At 33.6% G+C, this 22,895-nt stretch overlaps 1 protein-coding gene across 4 annotated transcripts in view; it reads right to left on the minus strand.

Annotated features, from left to right (window-relative positions):
- Positions 1 to 22,895, minus strand: part of LOC144225308 (uncharacterized) — a 318,671-nt gene that overhangs the window by 204,062 nt on the left and 91,714 nt on the right. The window contains exon 3 of one of the 4 annotated variants that reach the window (XM_077756478.1): positions 18,690 to 18,743. The exons of the other annotated variants lie outside the window; for them this stretch is intronic. Within the exon in view, the coding sequence (XP_077612604.1) occupies positions 18,723 to 18,743 (21 nt within the window). The 3' untranslated portion in view covers positions 18,690 to 18,722. Of the gene's footprint in view, positions 1 to 18,689; positions 18,744 to 22,895 lie in introns of those variants that run through there. 4 annotated transcript variants of the gene reach the window in all.

Below are 22,895 nucleotides of genomic sequence, written 5' to 3' on the forward strand. Positions count from 1 at the left end.
CTATTCCTTGATCTCTGCTACTTCCCTGCTAATGAAACTCAATCCAATATCATTATTATCATTATTTTGAATTTTCTGACATAGAACACACACATATATTAAATATATATAAGGTATATAAAAATACATAAGTGTATATAAATATATATAGCTTCTGAGATAATTATATACCAACTCAATTTGAATTATAATTAAAATCTGTAGTCTCAAAGCAAACAGATTACACTTATGCAACCAACTAGTTGTATGATTTTGGAAAAACAATCCAACATTTCTAGACCTCCATTATATCATCTCCACAATAGTAATTTTCAGAATATCATTCCCCTATTGGGTTTTGAGGACCGAAAGTATTGATTCCAACAAACGAATCAGAACAGTATCTAGCACATAGGAAACCCCTTTCTTGGTGTGTTCGGGATACTTAAAAAGATACTATAAAGTAGGTAACTTATAAACAACAGAAATACATTTCTCACAGTTTTGGAGGCTGGGACATCCAAGATCAATGTGAGGGCAGATCTGGTAACTGGTGAGGACTCTCTTCCTAGACTTCTGTATTTTTTGGTATAACCTCATGAGAAAAATCCTTGGGTGTCTAAAACTTGGCAATTATCTTACTCTGTCATTTGACACAAGGTTCTCTGATCGCTCTTGTCATATCTGCATGCCTGATGGTTTCCTCAGTATCCAGGAAATTTACTCATAAACTGTTATGGGCTCTTCAATCTCTATGCTGCCACCAAGGCCATCCAACTTCCACTGCCTACTTCCTAACCCATTTTAGTCCATTGTGGGAATTATTCCTGTCCCTTCTAATAATCCTAAAGGTGTCACTCTACATCATGTTTGCTACCTCTCTCTTAATCATTTTAGGGTGCTAAAATAAAATGACCATAGACTAGATGGCTTATAAACAGAAAAATATTTTTCACAACTCAGGATGCTAGAAGTCACATGGTCAGGTTGTGATGAGAGCCCTCTTCTGGGCTGCAGTCAGCTGACTCTTATTTTCACTTGGTGGAAACAGCTAGCTAATTCTCAGGCCTCTTCTTATAAGGCTACTAATGCCATTTGGGAGAGCTCTACCTCATAGCCTAATTACTTCCCAAAGATTTCACCTTCAAATACTATCACATTAGGATTAGAGTTTCAACATATTAATTTTGGTGGGGGGAGGGGAGATTCAATTCACTGAAAACCCTAAACAGTTCTCAATATAACCTGCATTACAGTCATTACACATTGATATCTACTCATACTTGTAATTGTATGAATGTATCCATTTTATTTTTTGTTCCTATTACAAACAATTCTCCAAATAACAGAATATACATATCATTGTATAGAGTAGTCAAAATTTCCTGAGGTGAAATGTAGATATTCAGATTTTCAATTTTACTAAGCATTGCCAAACTACTTTCTAGAGTAGTTGTAATATTTCCATTCCTACCTTTAAAGTAAATTATGTCAGGCTTTAACAATCTCAGAGTAGTTTCTCAGTTAACTCCAGTTAAAATCAAGTAGAAATAACTGTGAATAAAAGAAGGGTAAGCTGGATTGAATGGATGCCAATTAGTAATATTAGGATTTTAATTTAGATTTTTCTGTCAAGTTTCTGAGTAATATGATTTAAAATTTTTTTATATAAATTATATGAAAATGTATTGTTTTGTAAAGTTGATATACAATGAAAATGAAAAATACAGATTAAGAGTTTATAAACAAGATATAGCAATAATGAAACAGGAAATTAATATGGACAAAACCGGATCTGTGCAAATGAACATGTGTTGAATATGAAAGTTCAGGAAGACTTGGTGTTGGTGTTGGGAAAACCAATTTTGATACTGAGGACTACCATGTATCAATATCTACCACATGCCAGTGAAGTTAGTTGGTTTTATATGGTTCTTTATTTCCATCATATTATATATCTTATATCTTATTTCTTCAGATAATGAAACTGAAACTCAGATATGCAGAAATACAAAGAAGAAGAAAATAAGAAATGAAAAAGTTTTTCTTGAACAGTGTCTATAAGGTATCAGATAAATACTACTGCCATTGACAGGGATGAAGATTTGGAGAAAAGGTTCAAGTTTGGATATATTGAATTTAGTTTCTGAGAAGATATGTTTTGTTGGTTATCAGAATATCTATTCAATTTCACATTGAATGAGTTCCTCTAAAGGATTTAGATATGCCTATTCAGCTCTGAGCATTCTTATTGGAGCAGAAGTAAAATCATATTTACTTTAAGAAAGATTATACTCAGTTCACTCTTTCTTATCAAAATATTAACAGCTATCTAACTAAAAAGCTGAGTGAGGAAAAAATGAAGCAACAGCATACGGATAAAAATCAAGAGTATTTAATATTTATATATATAATGCTCTTAGAAATACTAATTAATGCATTTCAGATTCACTTATATTTTATAATTCATATTCTTGATTTTAATGCAAAAAGCTGACTCTGAGAAAACAGATTCTTGCTCTATATGTCTATAATTGGTACTACTCTCTCCACACTGTTAACTTTTTAAAGCCAAAATGTTATTTTCTAGGATCATTAATAATACAACATACCTGATTACATTGTAAAGTTCAGTTAGCATGAAAAATTCACTAAAAACTGCAAACTGGGGTAATCTGCTAGAGTTTATTTTTTTTCTATACCTGATAAATGTAATCTCAAAGGTTCACATATTTATTCAGCCATCCATTGTATTTCTCTTAATGTTGGCACAGAAACTGTCACTTGAACAACACTGTACTTTAAATATATACATGCATATATACACATTATTTTAGTTTTTATTTGACTCAAATTTTTATGGATAATTTCCACATATACTTCATTCTCCAAGCATTCTGGAACTGAACATCCTAACGTTTGCTGATTCTTATTAGATGCATGTTTCACTGAAGGTGTATCATTTAAATTAATGATTTTTCACTCCACAACAATAAACTTAATATATTCCATATTTTCTCATTCTTTCATTCAATATATTTACTGGGCCTATGCTTTATGCTAAACATCTTTCTGGACACAGAAAATACACAAATGAATAAAACTCTTTACTTAATAGAATAGATGTATAAACCATGAATTACGATGCAATATCATATTTCTTAAATCAGTAATAAAAACTAAGTGTAATGGATACATAGTGGAGGAGAGACTTCAATTTGTCTATAAAGGAATAATAGGGAAGGCATGAAACAAGATGCCATCTGAGACAGTAATGACACGGTCTTTGCATCGCCCCTCCTCTTCTAGTGTCCACTGCACTGCCTCAGATATGTAGTCTCAGCAGGTCCCACACACCCTGACCTGCGAAATACTTCGTCTTTGTCACCTGTAGAGTGGGAAGCATGAGGAATGTGGTTTGAAAGAAGCTAGATGCCATAATAGATTAAGGCTGACGGTACGCCATTATACAAGATATTTAAGTTAAAGGTGGGGGGATTCTTGTAAAAATTGCTTGGAAATCAGATTGTAAAATGTATAATTATTGGGGAATTAAGATAAAAGAGAAAATAAATATCAATGTTAATGTATTGTAAGCAGTAAGACAGGGGGCAGTCTCCTTTGAATGCAGCAGCAGGGTGAGGTGTGTATTCAGGAACAATGGCGGATCACCATACCCAGAGGCTGACTGAATCTTAAGGCCAGCAGGATGTAAGAAAGGTATAAAAGCCTCTTCAAACTGCAAGAAATTTGATTTATTCTGAAGTCATTAGAGGATCTAAACACATAGATTTTTGTTATATAATCTGTATTTTGTTTTGATTATATAAGATTAAAAAATAAATAGAAAATTGAGAGTGGAAAGAAGAGGAACTGAAATATGTATGAAATTTTAAGCATAAGCATATTTGCTGTTCCTTAGTAAATAGATGACAAATAGTAAATAACTGCCTCATTATTTTTTTTGTTATTTTAAAATTTTAATAAATAAAGGATTATTTTCTTATTTTTTGTCGGCATATTTTGGAAGTAAATGTAAGATAGTAAAGAAGTCAAAGTGATGTTTGTGTGAAGCTTTTTCTTAATGTTATAAGAATACGTAAATTTTACATTCTTATATGTAAAATTTTACTTTACATTCTTCTATGAAGAATGTAAAATACATTTAAAAACTTGTCTTTTATTTCTACTATTTTATTTCTATTTAAGGAGAATTTATTTGTGGATTTTAGAAGGACAATCATGTAAAAGAAATATTCTTGTAAAAAAATATAAGACTTTTGATATTAGCTAGAAATGTATTTATTGTAAAAGAAGATCTCTAGACTGAAAGTCAGGAGTGCTGGGTTTGAATCCAGACTCAATTTCTAATTAGTTACTTTGCTTACATTCTGTTCTCATAATTAAAAATGTAAGAAATCTGGATCAAATCAGGTTTGTTTGTGTGTTTTTTTTTTCCTAAGAAAGCTATGGTTTCTTAGAGTTCACAATTTGAACTCTATTTGCATTCTGAAAGTGTTTCAGAAGAGAGTAAGAGGTTCTGAGGAAAGAAAAGACTAAATCTCTAATAATTGAGTTCAGAAACCATAACAGGTTGCAGGGTATAAATTTTGGGCAGTTGGCCATCCGGGTGCCTATAAAGTAGCACAATACAGATGGTTTCTGGGTCCTGTCTACTTATTAAGTTCATTTGTAATAATAAGATGAAACGCGGATCATAAGTTAACAAAAGCAGTTGCTGGCAGTTGGAAGTCATTTTCAGGGATGTATTTAATACAAGTAACTCTTCACTTAACCTAGGAATGCAATTATTATTGTCTAAAACCTCCTTATTAGTAAATAGCCAAAATATGTTCTCATTATGACATTAAGAATGAAAACTAAGCTTTTATCACAGTCTTTTCCACTGGAAACACACACACACAGAAATGTTTACAGAATAATGTTTCAAGCAACTGTGAAACAGTCATCAGTACTTATAATATTTCCATTATTTCCTTTCAGATATTAACTGAACAATTTTTCAGATAAAGTACATGCTCTTTTTACTTGACTCTCCCAAACTATCACATCCTTTTCTTACCTGAGAGAATTCCTATCAGTAATGTTGTGTATAGCAATTAAGGCTTTACTTTCGTATTTAACTAAAAATGTCTATATATAACTCAGACATAAATGGAAATTTGGTATATGATATAGTAGATGTTACAAATTAGAGGGAGAAAAATGGGTTCTGGAATAAATCACATTAGATCAATGATCCTAGTGTTGCCATACTCATTGTCTAGTAGCCATTAATTCAAACTACATTATAATCATATTTTGAAACACAAAACTTTAAAACTTTCAATATAAAAGATAAAAGGAATTGAAACAACATAACTTATTTCTGCATTTGTAGTTCAAAAGACTTGCCTAGACAATTCATGGAAAGCAAAACTCAACACAAATACTGATAAATATGATAATGTGAAAATTTAAGACAATACAGTTTCCAACATTAGTTTTATTTAAAAAATTCACGTATATTAAAAAGAAATGATAGGAAGAAACTCATGTAAGACTGTGTCTTTGAAAACCTAAAAATATGTTTAAACAGAATAAAGCTTCTCCTTTTTCATTATGTAGCAGAAAGCACTATGGAGCTGGTGCAATTTCTTAATCTCTCAATTCTAGCTTCCTCAATAACAGAGTTAGTCTAATAACATCAATCTCACCAATTCTTATGAGGAACTAAGTGAGATAACATGTGCATGGTGCTCAATGTATCTTAGCTCTCTCTCATCCAGATGGGTGCAAAGTATTGTTAAGAGATGTATCATTAAAAGTTTTTAGAACTATCAACACATATTTGCTGTTCCTTTATGCTTGTGTCTATTCCTGCGTCTGGGCTTCTCATTAAAAATCAATATGTAACTCTTCAGATTTGGCCATAGGCAATTACACTCTTTCCATGGTGGGCCTCAGTGGGGGAAAGGTGTCCTCCCTGCAGTGACTTGCAGATAGCCAATGCCTTGGAGTCTTTGAAGGAAGTAGTAGTCTAGGAGGCAGACTCCCCTAGCAGTCACGGTCATGCTCTTCACATATCTACATTCTTAGTCTGATGGTCTTCACTCCTGGCTGTCTTTGTCTGGGCACAGGTCCTCTTTTGGTCTTCCTGCCACCACCGCCAGAGGTGGGAGTGAGGGACAGAATGAGGGACAACCCCATGAAGTCTTACTTTCCTTCACAGTGACTACTTTTCTACTTCTAGTCTTACTCCCTCGCCTTCCTGCACCTGAGTCCATAAAACTGACAAAGCCTTTTGTTTGGAGCTCCCTTATTGGTAAGATGGCCCCATATGCATGCTGCTATACCTGGTCCTTTCCTGGAACACTGTTCCTTGGAAAAAATGGATCAGGGGCTGTCCATGCTTTCTTGGGTTTAGACTCTTGCTTACACTATCACAGTAAGTGATTAAAGGCTTAACTCTTTCAGATTTTTGTAATGTTCTTTTTATTTTTACTTTTCTGACTCTCAAGTCAGGACTAATGAAGTTATAAAAAATCTTATATTTGTTCTTTCTTTTTTTTCTTAAAATTTTTTAACGTTTTATTTATTTTTGAGAGAGAGAGACAGCGTGAGCAGGAGAGGGTCAGAGAGAGAGGGAGACACAGAATCTGAAATAGGCTCCGGGGTCTGAGCTAGCTGTCAGCACAGAGCCCGGTGGAGGGCTTGAACCCACAACCCATGAGATCATGACCTGAGCTAAAGTCAGATGCTTAACTGACTGAGCCACCCAGGTGCTCCTCTTTCTTTTTTAAACATTTTATTTTAGAGATAGAGAAAGAGAGCCAGGGAACTGGGACAGAGGGAGAGAGAGAGAGAGAGAGAGAGAGAGAGAGAGAGAGAATTCCAAGCAGGCTCCANCTGAGCCACCCAGGCACCCCTTAATTGTTCCTATAATAAATATCAGAACCTCATTGTCAAGCTATGGAAAAATGCATTCCAAAATATTAATTTCATAATAATAGGAAAGAAGACATTATTCAGGAGCAGAAAGAAATATATCTTCCTCTTCATCTGTCTACCTACCTGTCTACCTCCCTACTTACCTGTCATCATCATCTATCTATTTATATCTATCTACATATGCATGTATAATTATATAGCTCTTTTTCCTTTAATTTATAAATTTATGTGTAATCTCTGAAATGAGTAAATTTTTGTAAAGAATTTAAATAATTAAATCTTAAACCATATTATTGTTTATAACATGACTACACATAACACACACTATACAATATAAACTTGAAAAGAAATCCTATGCAATTTGGAGTCAGGAAACTTTGGTATGAATCCTATATTATCTATCCTACTTTGGAAAGTTTGCATACCTCCCTAATTCATAGTTTCTTATCTGAAAAACTGGAATAATGATATTGCCTACTTTGTATAATTAAAGAATCGAATAAGAAATGAACACAAAGTACAACATCATAAAGGTTCACAGTGCTATTTCCATGTTTTGCCATAAATGCAAACATGTGTCTGTTATAAAAACAAAGAATTACATGAGAATAATGAACACTTTCTGTAACATGTTATTTCCTTGTAAAATGACTTCACATCATCAACTCCAGATATCCTAGTTGACTTGGCCATCATTGTAGACCCAATCCTGTGTAAGTTTGAAACTCCAGAGAGATGGAAGGACAAAATTTTTAAAAAAGCAAGTCACTGAATTTCTTCAAACCCTGGACAAATTGTGGAGGGCTATAATCAGTTGTTTGTGACAGCAATACTAATGAGGAAAATAGGTAAGCTAACACGTAACCACACACATGGTTCTCAAACTGTGGGCTAAAGTACCCTGGGGCATTATAGAAGAATCACATGATTTTTAAAATTTTTGAGAGAATGACAGTTACATTGGTCAAAAACTATGCATATAACTATTATTAAGCTGTCTGGATCTAATGTATTTCAGTTATAAATTTCTTTTTCCTAAGGAAAACTACTGAAATACTAAGGTGCTCTGAATCCAGAAAGTTCGATATGAAAAGGATCATAAGAAATCCATATCTTCAAGGATGGAAAGCGTTGTGTAGGCTGAGAAAGGTTTATATTTCATATATAGACCAATTTTTTTTTCATATTTTCTCACCTCTTATTCTGACTCATGTCTCTACTTCTCCAGTTATTCAGATTTTCTGGTAGAACTAAATATGTAGAACTAAATAGGCCACATGTCATTCCACCTGTGATATAGGTCATACCAGCTGCCTGCAGTTTTTCAGTTTAAAATGCTATCAATATAGGGTGTGATGATCAAGGTTTAATTTTCTTACAGAATTTAACCCCAGTTGGTCTGATTCATCCTGTGTCGATGACTTTATTTAGTCTTGGGATGAATTAAAACAGGAAAACCAGTCTAAAACTATGTCTGTTTTCTCTTTATTTTTTTTTCTTTATCTTATCTTTTTAAAGTCTGATTTTCTCTCATTTAAATCAGGGTGTCCTATCCAATTTCTTTTGAATTTATGAAGTTTCTGTGTCATTTCCTTCTCCTACATCACAGATCAATGCCCCCGTCTCAAACTCCAACTCCTATCAGTGTTTCCCTCAATGAGTTCTCCTTTCACATATGTTTTTCTAAAGAGTTATAAAATGAGTCATTTTGTAATATTTCCATCTGTTTTCCCTATTGCATTTATTTTTCCCATATGTTCTAGTGCTACTGTATTATGATCATAAAGTAAAATGATACCCCTTATAATATTTCTTCATAGTAAGGTACAGAAAACATAAAATGACCCAATAAATTTTTCTCTAAGTTGTCATGTTTTTAGTCAGGCCTAATTACTGCATCCAAAAAAAAGTTCTCTTAACTTTTGTATATATTTTTAATCTGTTCATTTCTTAACAGTTAACATATTCTCTAACCATATACCTACTTTGTGATTTGCTTTCTCCTCAAGTAGTCTTAATGGATGATTGCTGTGTAGTTTTCTGTCACAATCTAGTGTTTCTTCAAAAAAAGTCTAATTATTTGTAAAAGGTAATTAGATGAAGGGTCTACCCTTTTAGGATTTTGTTCTATAAAACACCCTAAACTGTTTTGAGATCTCAATGCCCTTCTCAAATGATCCCAAATTTGCTACTTAGAGTTACTCTCACAATTCTAAGAACACAAGTTACAGGTTCTCTCTTGCCCCCACGCTGCCCCAAAAATCAAATTACAGCCACACATCCCTTGTTAGTTTACTAATTATCATTTTGATCTATCCGCAGTTCTGTGTATGGCAGGGTTAGCCCCAGGCTTTTTAGCATTACAGATCTATACCCTAATAATAACTTTCTTCTTTCTTGTTAAAAATACATAATCAGAAATACTTATTTAGAAATATTTATGGTATAGGGTTCATGAATCATCATGAAGTTACTTTGGACACATTTTAAAGGACACTCAATTATCAATAATGTCAAGTTGTGCCACTAATAATGCTCCCAGTGTTTTTCTATGCTGGGTAGACAATGTCTAAGTTGCCATGGTAGTCCACCAATAAAGAGCAAAGCAGTCCCCTTAGAATAGGTAGAGCAAATACAATGAAGGACAAACATGATATTACTTTTTTTTCAACAATGTGGTAGAGGTAGAAACAACTGGTCTACTAATTTTTATCCTCCTCTTTCTATCTTGTGTACAGTGATCTTAATTTCTGGGCTAGTATTTTCAAGAGGATATCAAAACACCATTAATTCCAATTATGAAGAAAACTACCACTGTTTACTTTCATAATACAGTTTTCAATCAACTGAATTTCTTATTCAAAATGTATTAAATGAAATCATGAATGTGGTAAGATTATTTTCTAAATGTTTATTTCTTTATTTTTGAGAGAAAGAGAGTGCCAGCAGGGGAGGGGAGAGAATCCCAAGCTGCCTCCATGCTGTCAGCACAGAGTGCAATGCAGGGCCCAAAATGACAAACTGCGAGATCATGACCTGAGCTGACATCAAGAGTCAGACACTTAATAAACTGAGCCACCCAGGCACCCCTGTGGTAGGTTTTTGTGAATGTATTACGTTAAATATTAGCTATATTATTATAATTACCCTTTTAATTTTGCCACCGATGTAACTTCTTGTTACTGTTTATTTCAGGAAACTCCTCAAGAAAGGGACCTGAATAGCCTTTAAATTTTTGTGTTTAATAACTAATGTTTTAAACATATTGCAGAATTGCAACCTGTTTACATTATGCTAGATTCTCCTTTCCATATTCAGACATAATAGTCTAAGATTGAGATGCCACTATTACCTCTGTGAGATGATATTGACAGGATTACAATTTAAGAAAATAAATTAGGTATATAAATATGAAGAGTTACCAATAATACATTTAACACCCATAGTCATAATACTAATAATACTAATAATAATCCACAGAAGGCTGAAGATAAAAGAGAGACATATTTGCCCATCAAGGAAAAGATACAGAGATCCTCAAAGTTCTAACTGATTTAACAGAAAAGTATCAATACCTGATATTTGGACTAATTGTTTGTCTAGATATACCAAAATTGATTAGGAAAGATTGGAATAGAAATATTAAGTATTTAAAGATATGCCAATGGAAATCCTGGAGATATTTCTGCATTTAGTAAGAGTGGATAATATGGATGACTGTTTTATTATACAATCATTTTGCAGTAAATCTTTCACCTGTTTAAACAAGGAAATGCAGATAAAAGAGTAACTTAAATAATATCTTTTTAAACACTGACAAAATATAACAAATTACTTCCTTTAGATAAAACTCACAGAATTTATAAAGTTTGCTTAAGACAACAGAATCAACTAACAGTACAATATGAACAGTAATACATAAAATAAACAAATCTCCTGCTATCTAGAAAACACTAACTCCTGTTTGATTTCTTAGAGCCTTATGAATTTCAAAGTCATGTTTTGTTTTAGAAGATATAATCAAATATACTTTCACATGAACAGGAACAAATTTGCACTACAGATACTGTAGAGACATACAGAAATGTTTAATCATTTAAGGCAAATCACACCTCTATGAGTTCAAAATTGACACATGGTTTTGCCCTGAATTGTGAAAATTTTATGTATTTCTATATTTCCTAGACTTTTCATCTGGAATGTTAATGGTTTCTAAGAAGTCAATGTGGGCCTGCATAGCCATTTAATATCTCTGGAAGCTTCATAACTAAAAGCTATCTATCTCTCTTCTAACTCTTCTCTATGGCCACTGGCAGCTGCTTAGAATGTTGATTGGGTTCATCTATACAATGAAATACTACATGGCAATGAGAAAGAATGAAATCTGGCCATTTGTAGCAACATGGATGGAACTTGAGGGTGTTATGCTGAGTGAGGTAAGTCAGGCAGAGAAAAACAGATACCATATGTTTGCACATATAAGTGGATTAGGAGGAACTTAACGGAGGACCATGGGGGGGAAGAAGGGGGAAAATAGTGGGGGAGAGGGAGGGAGGCAAACCATGAGAGACTCTTGAATTCTGAGAACTAACTGAGGGCTGATGGGGGTGGGGGAGAGGGGAAGGGAGGTGATGGGCATGGGGGAGGGCACTTGTTAGGATGAGCACTGGGTCTTATATGGAAACCAACTTGACAATAAACTATTTAAGAAAAAAAAAAAAGAATGTTGATTGGGGTACATCAGGAGTCTTGAGAATCCTTGTTTTGCCAGAGGCATATAGTGCCAGCCAGACTGTATGGGAAGGGCAGGAGAGGCTAAAGAATGGTGTCTGAAATCCAAACCCTGCATAATACAGGTCTTAGGGGGGCATTCTAAGCATTTTCTTAAAATGACATGGAAGTATTCCTTATCAATATGACAAAAAGATCTGGGCACTTCCAATGATAAAGGAGTATGTTTATTACCTGAGATATCTATTCTTTTCACCCTAGAATGCTTTTTGAAGAAACGACCTGGATAACTAGACAGATAGTTCTCCAGAAACTATCAATTATCCTGGGAAGAAACTTATGGAAGAGAGTAATACTGGGAAAATAAAGAAAATTCACATTCAGATCCAAACTTATTTTGTAATAGTTAACAAATGTTACCACAAAGAGAAGTAAAAATAATATTCTCTTAACTTATCACATTTGCACTCCAGCTATGATATTTGAATCTTTTATCCTATCAGTGGAGTATAGGATAAATTATATTACCTCTCTGATGTCACTAAGCAATCAGACTTTGGAAAAATGCTTCCCTTCTGTGAGATTCAAATTCTTATAAGCACAATATAAATAAATTACTTCAGAGGAATGTTAGCTACAAATGTGAACATATATGTGTTTCTCATAAGATAAATTGTAAATATATAACTGTTGGATTTCTTTATGCCTGAATGGACTTTGCAAGTCCCTCTTGGAATGATTTTCTGAATCTGGAAATCTTACCATTAGTCTGAGAGAGATGCTGATTCACTACCATCTGTAGTTAAAATAAAATTCACCAGACGACAGAAGCGCCTTGCGAAACATGCAACAGACTAAACAACTAAATTGCTAATAGTCTGTAATGTAGACTGCTATATGAGTAATGGGGAATACACCACATTTTAATTCATGAAGTGGTGATTCTTAATGCTTCTTGTGGCATATACTTCAATGTGATAATCTGATAAAACTACAGACTTCCTGCTTAAAAATGTGCTTTCCTATATTTATAATTTGTTTTAAAACTCTGATTTCAAGACACCTCTGAAGCCCACCTGCCAACAATAACTAATCACCTTCCTTCAAAGGTGTAGTAGATACAGAGCCTCATCTCTATTGTAGATTCCATTATTAAAATGGAAATTGGGGTTAATCTTCTTTTCTAATTCTTTTAAATTGGTGACTTTGAAATGAGGTCCTGTTAATCATGTGATATGCTCATAGGAGTACTACGAAAAAGCTAATGATCATAAAATGTTTAAAGAGCTGTAGAAAGTATCATTCTAACCTTTTATAAAACTAATTAGACTTTTACTTCTCTAGAGTCTACTATGATTCTGCTGTGATAGTAATTAAATTATACTCTGGAAGCAGACAAACAAACAATCCCCGAAGCTTACAGTACCCTGCTCGATTCAATACAATTTAATAGCAGAATATACACATTTGAAATATGTGTACTCAATTTCACTGCTTAATTTTCTTTTAATTTCACTCAAATAAGTTTTTACCCACTAGAATAAACTAATTCAACCACTTCCAACAACTTTAAGTTTCTCATAATCTCAATGTATTGCTGTTGTTGCTTTCTTAACTGGGAAAATAAAAATTTACATCAAAAGGGAAATTGGCTTTGAATCTACATGATAGCACTATTAAGAAGAGAAGTACTTGCGGAAACTGAGGATGCATTCTAAAGTGACTTTTCAATAAAGAAAACACTACTTGAATTATATTGTCTTATTTAAAGTGAAGTGATAGAGTTGCTAAAAGTTAAGGGATTCTAACTCCAAAGTTCAAACCTGTGCTCTTGTGTTGGGCATTTTGAAACCTTCCCTGTGCCAGTTTTTCAATGGGAAAAAATGAGAAGATAATGTTCTTAAACTCAAAGAGTTGTTGTAAAATGTAAATGAAAAAATGTACGCATACACGTGTGTATGTATCATTTAATAAGTTTAAATAGTTATCTTAAAACATTCACAAAATAAGTGAGTTATTTTGAAATTTTTGAATACAACTTTAAACACGATTATTTCAATACTAAATGTATTAATCAGCAATTAATTTACCTAAACAATCTTTCAAAAGTTAAATTGAAATATATGCTTCACCATCTTCTGATCACAAAGCCACAAAGTCACAAAAGTTTAAGGAGCATGCCTGTATAATTAAAGCAAGCCTACGGAATACATGTTGAAATAAATTTCTAGGCCCAAGACAGAGCCACTCTTGCCCAGCAAACTGAAAGTTAGATAACTCATGTATTCCTGCAAATGCTGCTTGATCAGATATACAGTGCAACTAGTTAGACAATCCCCAAATACCACGTTAATTCTGGGCCCTCTCACCCCAAACAAGGTTGACTATGTGGCCTGAGATAATCAGATGGGTTTTATTTTTCTATTTTTCTCTACATTGTTCTTATTCTTCATTCTGTAATAGCTTCCTAGATTCTGCCCCATTATGCAGTTCTCCAAAGGAGAATTCAGCTTCATGAAGTATTAAGTAGAGTCTGCTTGTATCATGTAAATTGCCTTGTTTCATCATTTTTTAACAGTTTCTGGTGATGAGGATGGGATCCAAAGCTGCCTGCTAACAGCCTACAGGACAAGACACATAGGGTGCTTACTGAACATTAGGAGTTTGCTTCTCCTCCGGTCATCACTGAGGGCCGGGGATAAGTCACTCCTGGATTTGAGCTCTACTCCCTTATGTGTAACTCTCTAAATCAAAAAACTTTATTAAATATCTATATCTATATCTATATCTATATCTATATCTATATCTATATATATATAGTATATAGTACGTGTAGTTCCCAGAAAGTTTCTGGGATCTGGAAAGTTTCCAAAAAGGCTATGTTCGGAGTCCCAATGCATGGCCCCCATTAAGAGATCTTTAACATTCCAAAGTAGCTTCATTAAAAGTATCATTGCAAAGGGCTAATGAAAAATTAAAGACACAGGAGGAACCTAAAACAAAAGACGTGTAAGAATGATGTAAATGCTACCTGCCTCCTCTATCTGCTAAGGAGACTGTGTATGTAGCAAGGGACAATGAGTTTTATAGGCACTAAAATCCCTTATATTTAATTANAATCAAAAAACTTTATTAAATATCTATATCTATATCTATATCTATATCTATATATATATAGTATATAGTACGTGTAGTTCCCAGAAAGTTTCTGGGATCTGGAAAGTTTCCAAAAAGGCTATGTTCGGAGTCCCAATGCATGGCCCCCATTAAGAGATCTTTAACATTCCAAAGTAGCTTCATTAAAAGTATCATTGCAAAGGGCTAATGAAAAATTAAAGACACAGGAGGAACCTAAAACAAAAGACGTGTAAGAATGATGTAAATGCTACCTGCCTCCTCTATCTGCTAAGGAGACTGTGTATGTAGCAAGGGACAATGAGTTTTATAGGCACTAAAATCCCTTATATTTAATTAAATGTTTACAAATATATTATTTAAGAAAGCCTAATAATCCCCCACATTATTGATCAGGACTGATATTTATACTAGATTTGATGTGTTCACTCTATTAATCTCATTAGCAAGTTTTTGTATAAAGTTTTTTTTTTTTCCCCCTAGGGGAGAGAGAGAGAGAGAGCGAGAGAGAGAGCGTGAACAGGGGAGGGTCAGAGAGAGAGGGAGTCACAGACTGAAACAGGCTCCAGGCTCTGAGCTGGCAGTCAGCACAGAGCCCGACGCGGGGCTCGAACCTACAAACCGCGAGTACATGACCTAAGCTAAAGTCTGACGCTTAACCGACTAAGCCACCCAGGCGCCCCTGAATAAAGTTTTAAAACTCACACTGCTATTGCTTTTTCTTTAAAATTAAAATTCACAAATGTACAATAAAAATCCTCATTTTGCTAACATAAAAAATGAGATCAATTTATATTGTTTTGTTTTGTGTAATGTTGGTACATATAAGATTTACAGAAAGTTTTTAGTTTTCTGATCTTCATCCCACACCTAATCTTCTAAGGGAACAATTTATAGTGATTTCAAGCAGTTTATTTCCTACACCATATCCAATATCATCACACAAGAAAGTGTATTCAGTGAATTGAAGGATTTTTTTTCCTCGATATTTTTGCTCTAAAATAGAATATCAATATTTTTCTCATACAGGCCATCTCAGTATGGTTTTCTTTGTTCTTTATTATTTTGATTTTAGAATGTGATAAATGAATATGACAGGAAAGTATATTTTAAAACATCAACAATTATTTTTCTCCACAATTAATTTAGTTTTCTTTTCTGACCTTCAGTAGAATATTCTGAACTTCCCACTTCAGAGGAATGGTGTGACAGCAGAGTTCAGAATGGGAGTGGAATCCAAGTGTAGCCTAATTTTTTCTCTTTAGAGGCCTAGATTCACTCAGAAAAAAAACAAGAACAAAAAACTTTTACAAAAGATGGAAAGGTAAATGGCCAAAAAGAACAAGGCTTCCCTGGCTGTTCTCCTCCCTCTCTTCAGCACCTCCACACTCTTGGGGAGAAAGGATGATCCAGAGAAGTAGTGGACTGCAGAAAGGGACAGAGGGAACATGTAGACATGTGGACTTAAAGACACAGTGGATTCTTGAACCCCATCCTGACTTGAGTAATCACAATGATCCCTATATCCTCCAAAGCTGAGGACAAGGAAAAGAACAGATTAAAAGAATAATACAATGGAAACCAAGGCCATGTTGGTCCTAAAAAGAGCCCTAAGGAAAATGGGAATAATGACAAAAGGCAAATTAAAGTTTCAATACTCCAATGAACTGAGGACTTGAAATAGTAATACATTTTTTAAGACAAATAAAATCATGTTTCTTATTCTCTAGATCTTTGGACTAAGATCTTTCCTATTATATAAGTAAACATTCTGCTTTTCTTCTAAGTGAACTTGAGTCCTAATATGTTATTTGTGTCATTTATTTAAGTTGTATAAGCCCAAGTATTATGCCATTTTCACTATAGCTCAATCCAGTCACAGAAGCGTAGTTAATTAACTTTAACAATTTATAAGTAATCAGGAACAGCATCTTTGCAACAGCATTACAATATTAAAAAGTATCTTAGAGTAAGCAGATAAATAATGGTGAAGAAAAATAATGGTCTCAAAGTACAACAAAAGAATGTTCATTCTCTTCTACTTAAGAAAATAAATTTAAATTAAGAAACTTATTTTAAGTGTCAATAAGTGCAGAGGCTTGTTTCTTTGTTCTAGGCTTGATTTTAAATATTAGTAATGACAATATCTTGCATATTAGTTTTATAAAATAATTTCTTTGCATATTTAACTGCACAAAACAATTACTTTCATTATGACTAAAACCAGTCATTAAATTTTCTATAAAACTTTGTAAAATTTATTTTTACAAAATCTCATCTAAATGTAATAATGACAAATATAATGATAATAACACCCTCCCAGATACCTACCTAGTCAACTACCAATGTGTACTTAAACTAGCAATTTATTAAATGTGTATTCTTTTGTTTGGATTCACTGGCAAATTGAAGAATATGGAATGACTAATTCTGTGGCTTTTACGAGCCAGTGAACCGGCCACTTCATTTTAAGACTAAATTCCCATCATGCACCGGGACTGCTCTGCCTCACCACCTCCGGACAAAGCTCTAAGGACACAAAGTCTATGTCTATGTCCTAACAAAGTCCTTTGTGGCTGAACCAAGAATCTCATGTCTTCTCTAAATATCCATCATTTTTTTCATATGTTAATTGTTAGCCAGCAAACAGCATAAAATCTCAGATGCCTAAAACTTCTTGCCACTATATATACATCAGCGTTGTATGTAGTAACAATGCCCTTATTTTCCTCGGAGGAACAGTTTCCCCACCATTTCCTCTATATATCTTTCAGGGGAAAAATTTCCACCCAACTAAACAGAGAACAGTTAACTTCAGCTGTGGACATTTAGAGCAATGGAATTTATTTAACATAGAAATTCAGTTAATAAAAGGATTATGAAACAAAATGAACTATTGAAAATGATGTTTATACCTCTGTTCAAATACTTTTGCGAGTATATGTAATTAGACCTTTATTGATAGTGGTTATTATAAGGCATCTTAAATTCCTGTACTTCTATATATTCATTCTATAAAATAAAGATAATATTAGTTTCCAGTTCATGGAATAATTGTGAAGATGAAATGAATTAATTCATATAAATTTCTTTTTAACATTTATTTATTTTTGAGACAGAGCACGAGCTGGGGAGGGGCAGAGAAAGGGAGACACAGAATCTGAAACAGGCTCCAGGCTCTGAGCTGTCAGCACAGAGCCCGATGCAGGGGTTGAAGCCATGGACTGCGAGATCATGACCTGAGCCTAAGTCAGAGGCTTAACCGACTGACCCACTCAGGTGCCCCATAATTCATATAAATTCTTTACAAGAGTGCATGGCATACTGGAAGCACTCAAAGATTGAGTGTTATAATTGTAATTGTACCGCTGAGATTGTATGCCAAGAGTATTTGGCAGTGACCATGATACCACATGAATCTTGACAATGAAGCCAGAGTAGAGTAAAACTGGAGAAGAATCTGTTATGGGGAAATTATTTGAATCTCAGATTTCATTTCTGCTGGAAGCTCTGGATTCTGAGTTATGTATACCAATAAATTACACTCACATTTTTTAAAGCACGTTTGGCTTAGATTTTCTGTCACTTGCACCTAGAAAAAGTCACTACTAAAGGACAAAATGAAAATTAAACATCCTTACAATTCAGAATAAATTGAGTAACAGGAGCATGATGAAAAGTAAGGACCCTTATATTTTGGTTTGTAACAGAGAAACAGATAGATATGTAATTGGTCCGACTTGTGTTTTAGAAGTTCTATCATGTATCACTCACCTTTATTGCATAGCAAACAACTGCAAAATTTAAGTGGCTTAGAAAAACACTTACTTCTTGCTCGCATTACAGACTGATGATCAAAGATGGGCTTTGGTTCAGTTTATCTCAAACTGTCTCAGATTGTCTCTATTCCAAAACTTGAGCCGCCCTTATAAGGAACATGCCCTCTTCTGTGGAAAAGGGCAAGAGGTAAAGGGGGTGAGTTGAACCATCCAATTCCACTGATATCTTCTGCTGTCTGTGACATACAACGCTAAACACACATATGGCATAAAGCTGAATAGCTCAGATCTCATGGGCTAAGGCAAGTCACAAGAATGAGACATCATCAGTGGTATAGAAAAGTATAACTATTTACCAAAAACACAGGCAAGCTATTTGCTGATGGTGTTAAAACCCTCTAAAGAGGTTGAGGGAATGGGTGAGCATAATAATATCTGAAATATTAAAGTAATTGTGAGAAAAAAAAGATTTGGGGATGTAATGCTTTTTGCTTTCAGTTTCAATAACATATAAAAAATATTATCATACCAGACTTAAGCTATCCTATTTAGAAGTAGATGGATTTGTTAGGAAGTCCTTTCTATCTATTGCCTGCAATTTAAAATGGAAGGAAGAATGGTTTCTAGACGGAGATTAGTTTGAACTGTAGTAGGGGAGTGCAAAAACTAGAGATAGATTGGAATTTAGAAGAAAATTCTCCTTTTCTGTGCTTTAAAGCTTCTTTTCCAAATGCACTTCCCATGGTGAAAAAGGAACACTTTTCTCTGTTTGAAAGAGGCAGCTATGAGGCAAGGACAGATTGAATTTGCAGCCCGAGTCATTATTATGAATTGTCCAGAGGTTGAATCCAGGTGAGACCTAGCAGAATGATTAATCTGATAGCTAATGGTTGTTGAGCATTTAATATTTGTTAGGCAGTCTAGTGTTCTAAACACTTTATATGCATTAAATAATTTATTCAGTATTGAGCTTCATTAGGTAGGTTCATCCTCCTTTTGTGGATAAGGAGGAGCTTGTTTCAGTAACTTGTATAAAAGTGCCCAGCTGGGAAATGATGGAGCTGAGATTCAAGCCCAGCAGGCTGTCTATTAATCAAAATTATTAACCAGTGAATACACTACTACGTTGCAAGACAAAGAGTATAAACAACTTGTTACTATGTTTCTGAAATCCTCAAATAGGTTCTGGGTTCCATTATTATATTTGCTTTATAAAAAATTTTTGGAAAATCAAGAACAAAAGCAAAAACTGTGTAACCTCCTCCCTGCCCCATACTTCCAACATATGATTTAAGAAAGACCACATCTATGCCCACTACCCACCTCCAGGCTTCATACTACATTGAGAAGGGCTCAAGGTGAGTATTTCAGGAGCTCAAGAGAGATAACCCTCTCCAGCTTCTTCACTTTCATGTTCAAAAGCCAGAGGACTGTCACTGAGCCATTCTACTCAGAGCAAACTCTCTCCTCTACACTACAACTGTGAGAATGAAGAAGGACCCAGAATTCAACCTGCTTCTGGGAAACCCACCTCTAATTCTGAGAGTCTTCCTATCACTACTTGTCTAGGACCATCAGGATTTTTCACAGTATTCTCTCTGTTTTGGTTTCTTTTAGTTACAATGGAAGTGCAGTAGCCTTAGCAATCTGTGACCTATATATTCCTATAGAATTCTGTTTTTCCTTTGGGCTGGATCAATACCTTAAAAGTTTTGATCCAGTGGGAGCTCTGAAACACAGTCTTTAATAAAATCTTCTTTTCTCTATCCCATTTTAATCTTCCATGTATAAAATTCTCTATGAAGTTAAAATCCTAGAATAACTGTTGATCTCAATTTCTCTTCTACCATTTTCTCTTGAACTCACTCTGTAGAGACCTCTTCCTTCCCACCTCACATACACCTTAGGGAAATTGTTCTGCCTAAAATTAACTGAATTCTCCACAATGCTTATATGGTCAAGTTTTAATCTTCATATTACTTGACTTATCAGTAATTTTTGACACTGCTTGTCTTTGAAATCCTTTCTTCATTTGGCTTGTAGGAAACATATTCTCTTGCGATTCTCTCTTTTTTTTTTTTTTTTTTTAGACTATTCCTTCTATTATGTTCTTGTGTTATTCCCACAATATTAGTCTTTGGATCAGATACAGTTATATGGTTTTAAATACCAATATTATATTAACAATTCTAAAATTTGTATCTCTAGAACAGACATCTCCCCTAAACTAGAGTCTTGTGAATACAGATTCTTAGGCAACATTTCATTTCAATTTCAAAAAGATATTTAATATCTTTTACACTCAAGTGATCTTCTCCTAAAATTTGCTTGTGGACGAACAGTCTTTCCCATCTCAGTATATGACAATTCCAACTCACTCAAAATACTAACTCCAAATGCCAATAAATACTAACCAAACCCCAAACTGACAAAAAGATGGTATCAAAATATTAATATCAGACACAATGTATTATATGATAAAAATGTTTTATGAGGTCTAGTCATTACATAAGCATAAAAGGTTAAAAAAATCACCAAGAAGATAAAACCATGAATGTTTATACATTTCACTTAGCTCTACACTGACATATTGAGCAGAAAATGAGAAAGAGAGAAAGAGCGAGAAAGGGAGAGAGAAGCAGAGAAGGGAGAGAAGGTGAGAGGGAGAGAGAGTGGATAGAGAGGAAAGAGATAGGATTTAAACAACATAATATAGGAGCACATGGGTGGCTCAGTCGGTTGAGCATCTGACTTCGGCTCAGGTCATGATCTCACAGTTCATGGATTCGAGCCCCATGTTGGGCTCTGTGCTGACACCTCAAAGCCTGGAGCCTGCTTCGGATTCTGTGTCTTCCTCTCTCTCTGCCCCTCCCCCACTCATTCTCTGTTTCTCTCTGTCTCAATAATAAATAAACATTTAAAAATAAATAAATAAACACATAATATAAGCTTAATTTTGTAGTCTTCTATAGCCATACCTTTATAGTGTAAAATACAAAATGTATATATAAAATAATAATCTATGATTATATCTCACTAGAAAAATGATAGCAAGAAATACCAAAAAGCTTTAAAGAAATCTATATTTTTTAAAGAATTAGAAAATATGGTTCTAACTAATACATGGTCAAAGAAATAATCACATTGCCTATTTTAAAATATTCAAAACTGACCAGCACATAAAATACTACAATCCCCGACTACATTTCACAGTTAATGCACTTAAGTGGATGGAAACTTATAACTTCAATATATAAGTTGGAGCCAGACATTTTCTGAATTACAAAAAAGACACAAAAAAGAAAAAAAAATTTCTACTTTAAAAAATTAGAAAAGTAAGGAAAGCAAATAATATAGTGTGAATGGGACAACAAAGAGAAGAGCAAGAAGTAATATAAACCAAAAAGAAAAAGTTTTAAGCAGTTTTTTGAAAATACTAATACCAAAAGGAAATCTCAGTTGAGAGAGTTCAGCATAAAATTAAACACATGCTTAATAATGTCAGGAATAAAAAAAAGGAGACAAACTGTAAATAAGAAAGAGATTAAAGCAATATGTTAACTTTGTCCCAGCATTCCAAAAAAATAAATTTTAATTTTGTGGAAAACACTAATTACCAAATTGACTACATTTTTTAAAAAAGTTTGCAAAAGTGAAGGAATATTAAACATAAAAATCCTAATTTTTCCAGAGTAAAAAAAAATAAGTGTACTTCCCCATAATGATTTAAGCACTGAGTTTTAGTAACTCTGAAAGAAGTACGTAAAGTCTTATATACTCTCTCTTATCAAATGGAAAAGGGTAATCTACTATAGCATTCACTTCAGTAACACATAAGGACTCAGAAAACATAATTTAAACCTATTTTATTGAAATGCAAATGTAAATATCTTAAATAAAATATCCCCTAACAAAATCCAGATGTTTAAGTTATTTGTGTGCATGATGTATAAATTCAATGTGTGTGCATGTATGTGTGTGTGCATCTATACATTATCTCTCTATCCTTAGGATTACCCCAAAAAAGCAAAGAAATTTTGTCATCAGAACATTTATTAACATTATTCACTGCATAAATCACAGCAGAAAATAATTATTATCTCAATAGATCAAAAAATGTATTTGATATTATTGTAATCCATAATAAAATAATTTTAGGTAACTTTCATGAGATTACAAAATTTTGTAATAAATATGTAATAAATCCTATAAAAAATCATAGTCAGAAAAATGTTAGGAGGATACTCTTTGTAAGGATGTACAAAAAATAATGGCTACTATATGGTAGTATATGCAAAAGTATAATGTAGTTATTGGCAG

The sequence above is a fragment of the Crocuta crocuta genome, unplaced genomic scaffold (genome assembly GCF_008692635.1).
Source record: "Crocuta crocuta isolate KB4526 unplaced genomic scaffold, BGI_CrCroc_1.0 scaffold378, whole genome shotgun sequence".
NCBI lineage: Eukaryota > Metazoa > Chordata > Mammalia > Carnivora > Hyaenidae > Crocuta > Crocuta crocuta.